The sequence below is a fragment of the Zea mays genome, chromosome 9 (genome assembly GCF_902167145.1).
Source record: "Zea mays cultivar B73 chromosome 9, Zm-B73-REFERENCE-NAM-5.0, whole genome shotgun sequence".
NCBI classification, from domain to species: Eukaryota; Viridiplantae; Streptophyta; class Magnoliopsida; order Poales; family Poaceae; genus Zea; species Zea mays.
In genome coordinates, this window is record NC_050104.1 from 26,941,017 (window position 1) to 26,957,542 (window position 16,526).

At 46.3% G+C, this 16,526-nt stretch overlaps 1 protein-coding gene across 1 annotated transcript; it reads left to right on the forward strand.

Moving 5' to 3' along the window:
- Nucleotides 1-2,035: 2,035 nt before the first annotated feature.
- Nucleotides 2,036-4,729, forward strand: LOC100283946 (ATP synthase D chain, mitochondrial). The gene has a single exon (NM_001322060.1). It carries the CDS (start codon nucleotides 2,868-2,870, stop codon nucleotides 4,716-4,718), a length of 1,851 nt encoding a protein of 616 aa, NP_001308989.1. The 5' UTR covers nucleotides 2,036-2,867; the 3' UTR covers nucleotides 4,719-4,729.
- The last annotated feature ends 11,797 nt before the right edge of the window (nucleotides 4,730-16,526 follow it).

A 16,526-nucleotide genomic window follows, 5' to 3' on the forward strand; every position in this document is an offset into this window, starting at 1 on the left:
AAGTCGGCGAAGATTACGTAGGGATAAACTCAAGAGGTTCACTATCTTTTAGCTACTTGTTGTTATCGTATCACCTGTACTGCTCCACGGCCGAGTATATAAGGCCTAGGGGGCACCCCTTCAGATCGATCGACCCGGTTCTACTTTGCCACCCACAAAAAACTCTCTGCAGAGAATCTTCTTGTAACCACGCTCATATACTCACCAGGACGTAGGGTGTTACGCAATTCTAAGCGGCCCGAACCTGCAAATCTTGTCCATTGTCCCTCGTGCGATCGGCACGAACCATTTTGCTACAGTCGTTGACACCGTCCTACTCCTAAAAACACCTCGAGGGGCAACCCTGGGTGTGCGGTCGGACCCAAAACACCGACAGCGGCCACCTTCCGCTTCAATCCCAAAGCTGTGCCTGGCCGCTGGCGGCCCTCCGCTGTGCCTGCTCCTTGAAAGTCCGCCTCCATAGCATGTCGCAAGCGTGTCGACCCTGCTGTTGCCGCCTTCCCCATGCCGGTCCTCTTGGCCACCGACGGTGCTGCATCGCCAGTCTGCTTCCGCGCCGCCGCCGCATCTAGAAGTTCCTGCATCTTCGTCGCATCCAGCACAAATGACGGCGCCGCGGATGCCTTCCTCCCCTGCACATCCAATGGATCCATCGGAGTTTGGTTTGGAGAAGGCACTGGATGGGAGGAGATTTATGAACCAAAGATTGGAGGAATTAGCGCGAAATTACCGTGTGGTGAGGAAAAAATTCGCGCCAAAACACCCAGCCACACCAAATCACCTTCGCTTGTCGATGAGTCGCAGCCGCATCGTACAACGGCGATTTTACCGACGATAAAGCATGGGAGCACGAGCCGTCACCGTCGCCTTGCGAGACGACAGGAGCGATCTCTCCCTTCATTTAATCCCTTCCACGTCAGATTATTTTGCTGAGATGGCAGTATACAGACGGCAAAGTTAATGCCGCTGTACATGCCCTAAGTATGTGTGGTTGAGTGTCACGAAGCAAGGAGGGGGACTTGATAGCCTAGATATTGTTTCTTCGAAGTGCTTCATGATCATGTTACCTAGAGGGTAACCCCTTGCCCTAGCCATGGATAGGGTAGGTCCGTGGAGTATTAGCTCTAGTGTAATTAGCTCTAGTGGAATTAGCTCTAGTGTAATTCCCTGCAGGTCCGTGGAGTACTAGTATAATTAGCTAGCTAATAAATAGTAGTTAATTTACTAAAAATAGCTAATAGCTGAAATATTAGATAGAGTGTTTGAATGTCTCTAACTAATTTTAGTCACTAACTATTATCTCTAGTGTATTCAATTATCTCTTAGTTTGGACGCTAATTGTGATTACTGATTTGCAAGCCAGAGTTGTGCTATACCGACCACCTAAATATTCCAACGGCCTTCCCTAAATGCCAACTCCGTATCGCATTTAAGTAACCGAGTACTATTCTTCTTTCATGCATTCAAGACAACACACGCACGGGACGCCGCCGCGTCAGCATCCCACGTGGACAAAAAAAATGCGGGGCCGGCCACATTCACTGCCGCCTCGTCGTTCTCCAAGGCGACAACGGCCGTATCCCGCCCGTGTGGCGTGGCCCACCGGCAGGCCCTGCCGGATCACGGACACGTGGACGGCGTGTGTGGGGGTGGAGTGGAGCCCCAACGGTAACAAGGAACGGGGAGAAGGAAGAGTAGGGGCGGTGGCGCGAGGCGGTCGTCACGTGCCGCGCACCTGACGCCTCTCCTCCTCCACCTCCACGGCGGCAGAAGCAACGGTCACATTGACCACAGGCGGGGGCAGGAAGGCACCTTCCCCCCCTAACGGTCACATCCTGGAGGACCACCCCCCGCACGCACTCGCCAGCCGTCCGGTCCTGATCCGACGGCGCGCGCGCCGCCTCGGGATTCGAGCCTGCCAGAACGGCCGTTTCACTCCCACTGGCCCCCGGGGGCGGGCTTTCTTCTCCCTTCCCACCCTCCCCGCTTCCACCAGAGAGAGAGGTCCGAGAGCAGTGAGTGGGAGAGGAAGAGAGCCAGCCACAGAATAGTGAGTGAGAGAGATAGAGTGCTCATTCATGGTGCGGCAAGAGGATCAGTAGCATTAGGAACTAGGAACACCACACGTTGCATTGCATTGCATTGCATTGCATTGCATTGTTAACTTGTTAGTTAGATCGTCTTCGTCATCCCCTGATTCCTGGTTTCTTGGAAAGGTTTTTTCTTCTTCTTCCTCACTTCTTTTCGTCGTTTGGGCAATGGAGGTGGTGCTGGGTTCCGCCGCTCGCCGCTGCCTGGCTTCCACTGCCGTCGCCGCCGCGCGGGCTCTGCTGCAGAGGGTGAGCCGCCCCGGCATCGCCGCCCGGTTTTTCTAGATGTTTTAGGCAGCTTCTCCTTCTTCCTATACTACATTCTTTGATTCTTTTGTACTACTGATCCCCATTGTTTCCTGCATATACAGCATAACATACACATACCCATCTCTGGTAGTCATAGACATTGATTTGTTCTTCTTTCTTTTTATACACAAAGAAAGTAACTGACCAAATTCTTTCATCCGGGAAACAAGATCATCTGGTTTTCGAACGGGCTCTAATCTTTCTTTTGTACATCGATCCGTTCGTTCGTTCATTCGTACACAGCAGCAGCTCACCTCACACGATACAGGGAAAGAAAGATCCTCTGGCCGTATCCAGATAGCACGGAGAGAGGCAGTGAGGAGAGGGGAAGTGGGAGTGAGGAGTGAATCGGCAGAGAGGAGGAAGACGAACAAGACGACGAAGACGAAGCCACAGAGGAGGTCAGGAGGGCAGAGCAGAGGAGAGTAGGTCTCTTCTTGCCACACCGCTTCCGGCCGCGTCTCCGGGATGTTGGCTGGTTGCTCCTTCTCGTCGTCGAGGCATCAGATGAGCACCGCGCAGCGATTCGACATCCTCCCCTACGGCTTCTCCAAGCGGGCGAGCAACCGCGGCGATGGCTCCGGCGCCGCGCCGCGCGTCGCGGCGCCCGACGCCAGGAGCGGTGGCGGCGGCGGCACCTGCTCCTTCCGCGCCCACCCGGCGCCGCCAGTCACGCAGGCCGTTTCCTGGGGCGCCAAGCCGGAGCCCGGCGGCAATGGCGCTGCGTGGGAGAGGAGCAGGGCCGTTAAGCGGGCCCATGAGGAAGACGCAGGCGAGGAGTACGGCGGCCCCGTCGTTCGCGCCAAGCGGACGAGGATGGGCGGGGACGGGGATAAGGTATGGTTCCATCGATCCATTGCAGGGACAGTGCAAGCGGCCGGGTCCGGCGACGGACACGAAGCCGAGGAAGAGAAGGCCTTCCTGGTGCCGAGCGCCGCGGCGTTCCCCCACGGCATGTCCGCCGCCGCCGCGGGCCCGTCGCTGGCCGTGGCCAAGAAAGAGGAGTTCAGCAAGTCGCCGTCCAACTCGCCGGCCTCGTCGGGCGGCACGGACGGCGGCTCGTCGGCTGTCCCGTGGCCGGAGCAGCTCCACGCGCAGAACGGCGCCGCGGCGCGGGTGGAGGCCATGGAGCTCGTCGTCGCGCTCACCGCCTGCGCCGACTCCGTCGCCGCCTGCAACCACGACGCCGCCAACTACTACCTGGCGCGGCTGGGCGAGATGGCCTCCCCCGCGGGGCCCACGCCGATGCACCGCGTGGCCGCCTACTTCGCGGAGGCGCTCACGCTGCGCGTGGTGCGCATGTGGCCCCAGGTGTTCGACGTTAGCCCGCCGCGCGAGCTCACCGACGGCGCCGTCGCCGCCGACGACGACGCGACGGCGCTGCGGGTGCTCAACGCCGTCACCCCGATCCCGCGCTTCCTGCACTTCACCCTCAACGAGCGGGTGCTCCGCGCGTTCGACGGCCACGACCGCGTCCACGTCATTGACTTCGACATCAAGCAGGGGCTGCAGTGGCCGGGCCTCCTCCAGAGCCTCGCCACGCGCGTGGCTCCCCCGGCGCACGTGCGGATCACCGGCGTCGGCGAGTCAAGACAGGAGCTGCAGGAGACCGGCGCGCGGCTGGGGCGCGTGGCCGCCGCGCTCGGGCTCGCGTTCGAGTTCCACGCCGTGGTGGACCGCCTCGAGGACGTCCGCCTGTGGATGCTCCACGTGAAGCGCGGCGAGTGCGTCGCCGTGAACTGCGTCCTCGCGGCGCACCGCCTGCTCCGCGACGAGACCGGCGCCGCGGTGGCCGACTTCCTCGGGCTCACGCGCAGCACGGGCGCCGCCATCCTCCTCCTGGGCGAGCACGAGGACGCCCTCAACTCCGGGCGGTGGGAGGCGCGGTTCGCGCGCGCGCTGCGGTACTACGCCGCGGCGTTCGACGCCGTGGAGGCGGCTGGGCTGGCGGACGCCAGCCCCGCGAGGGCCAAGGCGGAGGAGATGTTCGCGCGGGAGATCCGCAACGCGGTGGCGTTCGAGGCCGCGGACCGCTTCGAGCGGCACGAGACCTTCACCGGGTGGCGGCAGCGCATGCAGGAAGGCGGGTTCCAGAACGCCGGCATCGGCGACCGGGAGGCGTTGCAGGGGCGCATGATCGCGAGGATGTTCGCGCCGGGCAACTACAGCGTGCAGGTGCAGGGCGACGGCGAGGGGCTCACGCTCCGGTGGATGGACCAGGCCATGTACACCGTGTCCGCGTGGACGCCGGTCAGCGACGGGGGCAGCACGGTGTCTGCGTCTGTCTCCACCACAGCATCCCATTCTCAGCATAGCTGAATGGGGGGAAGACACAAGGTGAAGTGAAGAAGAAAAGAACATGGTTTTTCAGTGGTTCTTTTGCTGTTACTGAAAACTTAGTTCATTATACAGTCTGACAATTCTTTTATACAATCAGAAGAACAAAAAAAAAGAAGCAAAGGAGTAAGAAAGATTTGTTTGTAGCTTTGTTTTTATAGGTGATAGGATAAAAGATTCAATTGTTAGTAGTTGTAATTCTTTATTCTTTATGTACACTTGTCATTCTTTCACCATGTCTGTTTAGCTTGTAATCTCTGTTCCGAGTTAGAAGGAAATGGAATAAACAAGTATGGTTTTCATTCATCTGAACATTTTGTCAGGTGGGAAATCGGCTATGCCCTCTCTATTAGTGATCTTGCTGTAATAGTGAAAGCAAAGGATTTTTTAGACCAATACTCACAAATATTTTGTCGTTTTAGATATTTTGGTAATTACATTGAACCGTGGAAAACTAAACAAAGGGCAACGGTTGAAGAACAGTTCTAGAAAAAGTAGGGCTGCTGGATTAGTTTTGGTGCTTAAGCTGTTTCCAACAAAATCCTCTAAATTTCGTTCTTTAAAAGAATATTCTTTGTCCTTTACAACACTCTCTAAAAGATTCCGTCCTCTATATATTCTGCATCTCCAGCAACGTTCTTTAAATTCGGTCCTCTATATCTACAGTGTTGACAGAATTTATAAACTATCATATTTATTCTATCTTTTGCATGTAATTTGAATTTGTTCTAATGTACTTAATTCAAAAAACCTAATTAACATTTTGCGTTACGTCACTTTTTTAGCATATATATTAATTAAAAAACTAATAACGAGCTGTAAAGGACATGGCCAGCGCCACCTCCACTCGGTCGTCTGCTACAAACGCCGCTCCCTCTCCTCCCAACAACGACTGCTTTCTCCAACTAAGCCCAAGAAATCGATGCTCTGGCCGGATGAAGCGACTCCGTGCACTGCTGGTCGACGGCGTCATGCTCCACGGTCATCGCTGCCGCCGCCGCCACCTCCCAAGTCCATGCTCGATTTCACAGGAAGGACAGATAGCGGACGCACAGTGAATCACTGAGAATAGCGTGTACGAACATCGTCCGTTACTTTAGCGACTGGTTTAGCGTTCGTTGCTGGAGGATGTAGCGGACGCTTGGATCGCTAAATTTAGCGTACAGGAGTGTATAGAGTTTGTTGTTGGAGACAGCCTTACACTATTTTGAACAGCCTCGTAAGTCGTAACGTGTACGTCTTTTTTTCAGTACCAAAAGGCACCCTTAATAAGGCTGGTTCCAGGGAAAAAATTCCATACATACATGCTGCAGAGCGGTATCTGTGTAGCACCTACCGGATTGATGCCACATGTTCATTATTAATCTCAAAGCAATCTTTCAGATCGGCTGGCCACACTAATTTAATATTAGAAGCCGACGTTTCGAGCCAGTCTTTCGAGCCAGCCGTAGACAAGCAAACAAGATGTAACAGGTCAACGACGGTTACATGAAAGAAGAACAAACAGAGGCGAACTCTGAAGATAGTTACAGCTACTGCATTTTTTAGCATAAGTAATCATCGCCATCACAAAGGATTCTACGTGCAATGTTAATTACAAAGCTGACAACGTCAAGTTGCTGAGTGTATTATGAATACTTCTTATATGTTACATGGTCTGCTACATCAAAATTTAATTTCCGAGCAGCTGATGCATCTTGATCAACTCCAAGCAGAAGCTTGGTGTATCCTCCTTGCATCAATGGAGCCGCCATTGATGAAAAATCAACATACATATTGTTGGTGAAAGCATTTGGTATTCCCATATTAGCATTATTGCTCTGGCTCAAATATTCTGGATCATGTTCATGCTCTCTATTGTCTGTTACTTTGCTTAAACCTTCTCTTGTGTCATACACATAAATGATAGAAATAAATCACTATCAACAATACTAGAATATATATTTCGGTGGTAAAATGAAAACATCATTCATATTAAATACTTTGAAGGCATGCTTGCACAATATACCTATAAGATATGAAAGTTTTGCAATTTGTATTAGAACCAAAACTATAGTTTGAAATGAAAATACATACCTATGGATTCAAACTTCCTGCAAGAACATGTAATGGTCAAATTTGCAACATTGAATGTTACTGTTGCTCCATAATTTGAATGCATATGTGTAACCATAAATGTTGATATTGACCCCTCAGTTTGTAACAATTTACATGAATATGAAAACTGACATTTAAATTCTTCCTCAAACTCCATATACATCCTCCTTGTATATGATTCAGCAGCATACTTCAACAAAGGTAAATTTTGGATGTAATTAACTGGATTCTTCATACGTGATTTGAAATCTTCATCCAACTCATTTTCGCGAAGAGAAGCAGAAACCTTCTCGCATTCGACAATGAGTTCGGAAAGCCCAAGTTTCCTATGGAATCTCTTCTTAAAGACATTATTCATACCTTCACTCCTTTGAGTAGTTGTCATATCCGCTGTAAAAGAGTCACGATAAACAACAACCCACTTTTCTCTTAAATTATATAGATTTAGCATCCACAAGTTCTCCTCAAGGCTATATTCAATCAACAATTCATTCCACTTCCTTTTGAAACAATTCTCTGACCTATCTTCATAGACACAATTTTTAAATGCAGGTAGAAACTTCTTAGGATGGTTATGAATGATATGACTTAGATGTTTAGCGGCATTAAGATAAATATTCCATAAACAAAGTCGATGGCTTGTATTTGGGAACACATAAGCAATTGCACATGCCATGGCTGCATCGTGATCAGTGAAAATTGTACTTGGATGCTTCCCTGACATTGCTGTCAAAAAGGTTTGAAAGAGCTAAACAAATGATTCAATAGTTTCATTAAATAACAGTGCAACCCCAAAGACTATTGTCTGCTTATGATGGTTGGTTCCAAGTAGTAGAGCAAAAGGCATTTCAAACTTATTTGTTTGAAATGTGGTGTCAAATGAAACAGCATCTCCAAAGCATGCATAATCTAATATAGATTGATCGTCAGCCCAAAAGAAATTAGCTATCCGACCATATTGCTCACCTTCTTCCAGATCTATTTCAATGGCATAAAAATGCAGGATCCTCTATTTGCTTATTCTTCAAGTATTCCGATAGTGTTTGTGCATCATTGGATTCTAAATATTTCTTTCGTTCGCGACCGATCTCATTATTATAATCCATCCTTGTAAGGCCCAAAATGCGTATAAAAAAATAATAAAATAAACATGTGAAGAAAGGAAATAGTGAATTCAGATATCTTAAATTATCCTTGAGTGTTAACAATTGAGGACTGGATTTTGAAAACTAAGAACTATATTAGAAAAGAAGTAGTAGAAAGGTTTTAGTTCAACCAAATGATTATGCATATCATTAAATGATGCACCATAAGCCTTTATTTACATGAATATTTAATTTGGAAGTGACTTTTACTTCTTATTTCACATTTAAAATACTATTTTGTCTAAAAAGAGAGAGAACAATAAGAGTGTGTTTCATAGTTCTAACATCTATCAAATAAATAAAATAATTAAAATAAATATACATCTAATGCATCATAATTGATTTGGAGCGTGTATTAAATTTGAATGCTTAAACTTTATCTTGGATTTGAATTTTGACAATAAGTATGAACTTTGAAAAAGAAAGGTTTTCAAATTTCGATTAGGAATGTGATTTATTTTCTTTTGTGCGCATTGCATATTTAACATAATTGCCTAAATAAAGATAATACATACCTTGCATTCATGTTGAACTATTTTGGTTTGTATATTCACTTTAAGTTTGAAATTTTGAAACTAGATTTAAATTTGTAAATAATATGAATGGGAACTAGAAAATAAAAAAAAGAGAGAAGGAATGCTCGCCTGCACGTGGGCTGAAACTCACCCAGCGCGGCCTAGGAAGCCAATTTCCCTTCCCCCTCCCTCCACGCGCCGTCCCTCTGAAGTGTGGACCCTGCGCGTAGGCCTTTCCCTTGGTCACTTGCGCGTGGGGTCGGGTTGGGAGGACCGTCTTCCTCCCGAGATTCTTGCTGGGTCATTGCAGCGGCGCGGAGAAATCGGCTGGGGATCCCGGTGCTCCCTTAAGGCTATTTAGGCGGAGCTCCTTGCCTCTACTGCCCTGGTCGACCATTGCGAAACCAGGTGTCCACGAACGAGAAGCCGAGCCCAGCCCCTGACCAAGCTCTAGATCAAAACAGAGAGAGAAACACGCTGTCACCCGTGAGAGAGAAAGAGGAGCTCGTGCTCTAGCCGCTGCAGTACCGCCCAGGGGAGTTCCGTCGTAGATTGAGAACCAGGGTATTGGCCGCCGTCGTCGTGCACCTGCGGCGTTCCCCGGACTCGTACGGTCCGTGTGCGGTGGCCGCCATGGAGCGCTGAGCATGCTCGTTGCGTCATAGTGCAGCTGGAACTCGACTCGCCGCCGAGTCAATCCGTCAATTTGTCGTGGGGATCGAGCTTAGAAGCCCCGCTGCGCCCCGAGGACAGTACCTGGGTTCTCGCTGGGAAGGTTCGGCGGTCGGAGCCGACTGAATTGCTCGTCGTCGTCATCGCGCCGGTGCACTTCTGCCTGTCACCGCGGCCAACGCTCCGTAGGCTACTATCTCCAGTAAGTTGCCCCCATGATGTTCGCCCTTCTCCTCTCGTCGTATTGCGCCTCTTGGATAAAAAAAAGTGCTCTGGTGCGCCATCGGGGGATGGCTTCGGTGAGTCGCCGCCATATTCGTTGGGGCGCTCATCCGTGTCTGGGCGTCGTTAGGTAGGAGGCATCCCTTGTCCATCGATCCTGCCACCAACGGCTGGGATTGGGTCAAGGTGTTTACATGCGCGGGGTGAAGAAGATGCTTGTGGACCGTTGATCGGGTATCTAACGCCTGGGGTTCAGATCGGTTGTGATCCGTTGGATTTAGATCTAGCGGTATATATCGCATACCGATTCAGCGTAAGCCGGATCTAATCTGGGCCCTCGGTTTTGATCGAACGACCCAAATCTCTCTATACCCCTTCGCCTAGCGACTTTTGCATAGGAGACCCTGAGAAAAGAAAATACTGCTCCGCCATCCACTCCCTGTACAAAGTACTTTCAGTTAGGCCCTAAAATTGATGAAAACGACCCTGGGCTCTCTAGAAATCGTGTCTCCAGTCCAGAGAGTAGTAAAATTAGATAATTAATTCTGGAAATTGATTTTTAATACAAAAATAAATCCATAAACTTATATAATTCATATTAAATTCATTTTAGCTCCAGATTAAGTCATTCCAGTTGCAATAATTTTGTATTAATATTGTTTATCACTTAGTACTTTATTTTAACCATGAGACTTGAATTAAAATTTTTCAATTGAATTAATCTATTCTAGGTGCTAAATAATTTCGAAAATTCATAATTTAATAACCGTAGCTCTGAATTTAGTGGTTCTTGTTTCTACGATCTCGTTTTGGCGCGTAGATTATTATTACGCAGTTTATTCTTATGTTTGGTGTAATGTTAATTTTGCCTATACACTGTTTGTTTGTATTGCTATGACTAGTGTGAGGTCACGAGTCATTTGAAGATCATCCTGGTACCTGGAATCTCAAGTCCCAGGCAAGTTGTGCCCTTGATCACTTCTTTTTACCTACTCATGTTCTGATTAATCATAATGATCTGCATAGGTTAATTTTGATGGGACCCAATAGGTTACCCTAGTTTGTCTATCTTTATACCTTGTTTACCACTGAACTTTTTGGGTAGTACTTGCTAGTGCTTTATGTGGTTTTGGGTATGAAGATACATTATTCATGATCACACTTTTATTATCTGTTTATTATCACTGTTCATGATAAGATCATTATGTTAATTGGAACATGGAGCGACCACCCGGGAAAACAGTGCTACCACAAGGGTTTATGGACGCCCTTGGCTGATTAATTAGGAAAGCTAGTGGAGGACTACCTTACCCGAAAGGGGCAAGGGCAGTAGGGGAGTGGTCAGTGTAGGGAGGTCCTTGGTTGATTTTGCTGCGATGGCGGTCAGGCAAGAACCCTGCATTGGAGCTTCCTATAAACTGTAGCGGGTTTTCTGAAGCTAGTGGAACTTTGTAAAGGCCTCGTAGTGTTACCCTGCCTCGCCTCCTCGGTAGAGGTGTATGGGAAGTCGCGATCTCTTGGCAGATGGGTAACATGACTTGTGGGTAAAGATGCGCAACCTCTGCAGAGTGTAAAACTGGTATACTAGCCGTGCTCACGGTCATGAGCAGCTCGGACCCTCACATGATTAAATTATGGAACCTAAACTCAATTTGTCATATGCATTGCATCGCAGGTGAGGTTGTTACTTTTGTTCTACTACTTAATTGGGTTGGTACTTACTTATACTTAGTAATTGCTAATAAAATTTTGACCAACTTTAAAAGCAATGCTCAGCTCTAACCATCCTCTTTGGTAAGCCTTACACTTCACGTGAGCTCCCACCTTTGGCGAGTTCATTCACATTATTCCCCACAACTTGTTGAGCGATGAACGTATGTGAGCTCACTCTTGCTGTCTCACACCCCCCACAGGTCAAGAGCAGGTACCACAGGATGAGGCGCGTGGAGGATGCTGTGATGAGTTCGTGAGTGGTCTAGGCCGTCGTCTCCCAGTCAACTTTGGGTTGCTGGACCGTTGTCTCCTTATAATGTAATTATTTATTTTGTATAGAACTCTTGTTATGTAGTAAAGATGTGACATTCGATCTTGTGCCATGATTCATCATATGTGTGAGACTTGGTCCTAGCACACTTGGTGATTATGTTCGCGCCCGGGTCTTGGTGCCCCGAAATCCGGGTGTGACAGAAGTGGTATCAGAGGAATGTTGACTGTAGGACGAAACCTAGATAGAACTGGACAACCATTATCTACTTACCTTTGCTACTCTGATTCTTTTCTAAACTTATCTTAATCTTTTCTCATCTGTTTCCGCTTTACTCTGATTATTCTTACCTTTATCTTTCTAAAGACAATTGTGGATTTCACACTTTGAAATCCCGTACCTAAAGTGACATTTAGGAATAAGAGACCTACTCTTAGAAAAAAACCTTTTTTTAGAGTTATCTATACGCTTGAGTGTTTGTTCTTGTGATATTTGTATGATTTGGATCTTTGATTGAGTGTGATTAGTCGTGGAGTAATGTCCACAATTACATCTGCATATACGTATAGGCATAAATATAAATGAATAGAATTCATGAGATAACTAAACAACTTAGATTATCCTCCATTGAAGTGTATCTATTTCATATAGACCCTCTTATCTTAAAAGGTTCTCCCTTATCTTGATAGATCCATCTTATCCTACAAGATTCTTTCTTATCTTAATAGATCCACCTTATCTCAAAAGATCCTAACTTATCCTAATTAAAATATATCTAGCATAATAGATTCATCTTATCTTAAAGGATACTCTATTACCTTAGTGGATTCATCTTATCTTGAAAAGATTTTATGTCATCCTAATAGATCTAAATGACCTCAAAAGATTCTACTTTATTCTTATGGATTCATCTTGCCCTAATTAGTATATTTATCTCACCCTAGAATAACAACCAGGAGCTAATCTAATGTAAGTTTCTTAACAAGAAGGTAAATACTGATGAAATAAATTGGATCCTACTCCTATAAACCTTATTCTCCCTTCATGCACTTAAACTTAACCTAGTACATTAAACCAACTCAACCATGCGTAGATGAGCTAACCCAACCCATAGAGTCATAACAAATTGTATAATCTATCTATCCCCACCTAACATCAAATAAACTTTTGACCTACATCATGTAGTCTATCTCACCCATATCTATCTTAACCATATCACCCAACTCCGATGATATACACTAACCTCGAATCAATGAAACCAAGACCAAAGAAGAAAATATCAACATCGACAAGGAAGGATATAACAGTCAAAACGAATCTCGAGATGAATTAGGACTTAAACATTTTGGATAAAGTCTTCTTATTGCCATAATCTTTCTTACCTCAACCTGTCCAACTTATATCCTACATAATATGTAGCTGGATACCTATACTCTCCTAATCACCCACTATTGACTATAAAAAAATAATAAAATAAAATAAAGTGAGAATCTGGATTTTTTTGAACCAATTATAGACAAATTTTTTTTGAATTACAAGCCAATCCTTCTATATCCTTTTTCTTACAAATCTCGAGGACGAGATTTCTTTTAAGGGGGGTAGGATTTGTAAGGCCCAAAATGCGTATAAAAAATAATAAAATAAACATGTGAAGAAAGGAAATAGTGAATTCAGATATCTTAAATTATCCTTGAGTGTTAACAATTGAGCACTGAATTTTGAAAACTAAGAACTATATTAGAAAAGAAGTAGTAGAAAGGTTTTAGTTCAACCAAATGATTATGCATATCATTAAATGATGCACCATAAGCCTTTATTTACATGAATATTTAATTTGGAAGTGACTTTTACTTCTTATTTCACATTTAAAATACTATTTTGTCTAAAAAGGGAGAGAACAATAAGAGTGTGTTTCATAGTTCTAACATCTATCAAATAAATAAAATAATTAAAATAAATATACATCTAATGCATCATAATTGATTTGGAGCGTGTATTAAATTTGAATGCTTAAACTTTATCTTGGATTTGAATTTTGACAATAAGTATGAACTTTGAAAAAGAAAGGTTTTCAAATTTCGATTAGGAATGTGATTTATTTTCTTTTGTGCGCATTGCATATTTAACATAATTGCCTAAATAAAGATAATACATACCTTGCATTCATGTTGAACTATTTTGGTTTGTATATTCACTTTAAGTTTGAAATTTTGAAACTAGATTTAAATTTGTAAATAATATGAATGGGAACTAGAAAATAAAAAAAAGAGAGAAGGAATGCTCGCCTGCGTGTGGGCTGAAACTCACCCAGCGCGGCCCAGGAAGCCAATTTCCCTTCCCCCTCCCTCCACGCGCCGTCCCTCTGAAGTGTGGACCCTGCGCGTAGGCCTTTCCCTTGGTCACTTGCGCGTGGGGTCAGGTTGGGAGGACCGTCTTCCTCCCGAGATTTTTGCTGGGTCGTTGCAGCGGCGCGGAGAAATTGGCTGGGGATCCCGGTGCTCCCTCAAGGCTATTTAGGCGGAGCTCCTTGCCTCTACTGCCCTGGTCGACCATTGCGAAACCAGGTGTCCACGAACGAGAAGCCGAGCCCAGCCCCTGACCAAGCTCTAGATCAAAACAAAGAGAGAAACACGCTGTCACCCGTGAGAGAGAAAGAGGAGCTCGTGCTCTAGCCGCTGCAGTACCGCCCAGGGGAGTTCCGTCGTAGATTGAGAACCAGGGTATTGGTCGCCGTCGTCGTGCACCTGCGGCGTTCCCCGGACTCGTACGGTCCGTGTGCGGTGGCCGCCATGGAGCGCTGAGCATGCTCGTTGCGTCATAGTGCAGCTGGAACTCGACTCGCCGCCGAGTCAATCCGTCAATTTGTCGTGGGGATCGAGCTTAGAAGCCCCGCCGCGCCCCGAGGACAGTACCTGGGTTCTCGCTGGGAAGGTTCGGCGGTCGGAGCCGACTGAATTGCTCGTCGTCGTCATCGCGCCGGTGCACTTCTGCCTGTCACCGCGGCCAACGCTCCGTAGGCTACTATCTCCAGTAAGTTGCCCCCATGATGTTCGCCCTTCTCCTCTCGTCGTATTGCGCCTCTTGGATAAAAAAAGTGCTCTGGTGCGCCATCGGGGGATGGCTCCGGCGAGTCGCCGCCATATTCGTTGGGGCGTTCATCCGTGTTTGGGCGTCGTTAGGTAGGAGGCATCCCTTGTCCATCGATCCTGCCACCAACGGCTGGGATTGGGTCAAGGTGTTTACATGCGCGGGGTGAAGAAGATGCTTGTGGACTGTTGATCGGGTATCTAACGTCTGGGGTTCAGATCGGTTGTGATCCGTTGGATTTAGATCTAGCGGTATATATCGCATACGGATTCAGTGTAAGCCGGATCTAATCTGGGCCCTCGGTTTTGATCGAACGGCCCAAATCTCTCTATACCCCTTCGCCGAGCGACTTTTGCATAGGAGACCCTGAGAAAAGAAAATACTGCTCCGCCATCCACTCCCTGTACAAAGTACTTTCAGTTAGGCCCTAAAATTGATGAAAACGACCCTAGGCTCTCTAGAAATCGTGTCTCCAGTCCAGAGAGTAGTAAAATTAGAGAATTAATTCTGGAAATTGATTTTTAATACAAAAATAAATCCATAAACTTATATAATTCATATTAAATTCATTTTAGCTCCAGATTAAGTCATTCCAGTTGCAATAATTTTGTATTAATATTGTTTATCACTTAGTACTTTATTTTAACCATGAGACTTGAATTAAAAATTTTCAATTGAATTAATCTATTCTAGGTGCTAAATAATTTCGAAAATTCATAATTTAATAACCGTAGCTCTGAATTTAGTGGTTCTTGTTTCTACGATCTCGTTTTGGCACGTAGATTATTATTACGCAGTTTATTCTTATGTTTGGTGTAATGTTAATTTTGCCTATACACTGTTTGTTTGTATTGCTATGACTAGTGTGAGGTCACGAGTCATCTGAAGATCATCCTGGTACCTGGAATCTCAAGTCCCAGGCAACATGACTTGTGGGTAAAGATGTGCAACCTCTGCAGAGTGTAAAACTGGTATACTAGCCGTGCTCACAGTCATGAGCAGCTCGGACCCTCACATGATTAATATATGGAACCTAAACTCAATTTGTCATATGCATTGCATCGCAGGTGAGGTTGTTACTTTTGTTCTACTACTTAATTGGGTTGGTATTTACTTATACTTAGTAATTGTTAATAAAATTTTGACCAACTTTAAAAGCAATGCTCAGCTCTAACCATCCTCTTTGGTAAGCCTTACACTTCACGTGAGCTCCCACCTTTGGCGAGTTCATTCACATTATTCCCCACAACTTGTTGAGCGATGAACGTATGTGAGCTCACTCTTGCTGTCTCACACCCCCCACAGGTCAAGAGCAGGTACCACAGGATGAGGCGCGTGGAGGATGCTGTGATGAGTTCGTGAGTGGTCTAGGCCGTCGTCTCCCAGTCAACTTTGGGTTGCTGGACCGTTGTCTCCTTATAATGTAATTATTTATTTTGTATAGAACTCTTGTTATGTAGTAAAGATGTGACATTCGATCCTATGCCATGATTCATCATATGTGTGAGACTTGGTCTCAGCACACCTGGTGATTATGTTTGCGCCCGGGTCTTGGTGCCCCGAAATCCGGGTGTGACAATCCTCGAGAATGGAACTTTATCAGCACCTCCATAAAATTGCTTCATAAATTCATACACTTGCGTTGGTCTCATTCCAGCTTCCCGTATTTGGCTAATGAGTTGTCTATCCGCTTCAATAACATGTCGTTGGGACCTTAACTTGTGTGCCTTGTTCGGACTAGCGAGGGTATGATTATGTTCAAGTTCAACCTTTTGCACTGTCCAAACCCCTTCCCTGCTAATGCTAAACTGGACGCGAGCTTTGCAACCTGTCCTTGTAGTTGATTGTGATGGCTCATTTTTTCTATTACCTTGGTTGCTGCAAACTATATGTTTCTGAAATATAGTTTTATCTGGTCGACGTCTTGTATCACTCTTGAAAGTCGCCTAGAGGGGGGGTGAATAGGGCGAATCTGAAATTTATGAATTTAAGCACAACTACAAGTCGGGTTAGCGTTAGAAATATAAACGAGTCCGAGAGAGAGGGCGAAAAATAAATCGTGAGCAAA

Bases quoted from the DNA above. Each gene is read 5' to 3' on its own strand.
- LOC100283946 (NM_001322060.1), top strand. From the start codon at position 2,868: ATGTTGGCTGGTTGCTCCTTCTCGTCGTCGAGGCATCAGATGAGCACC.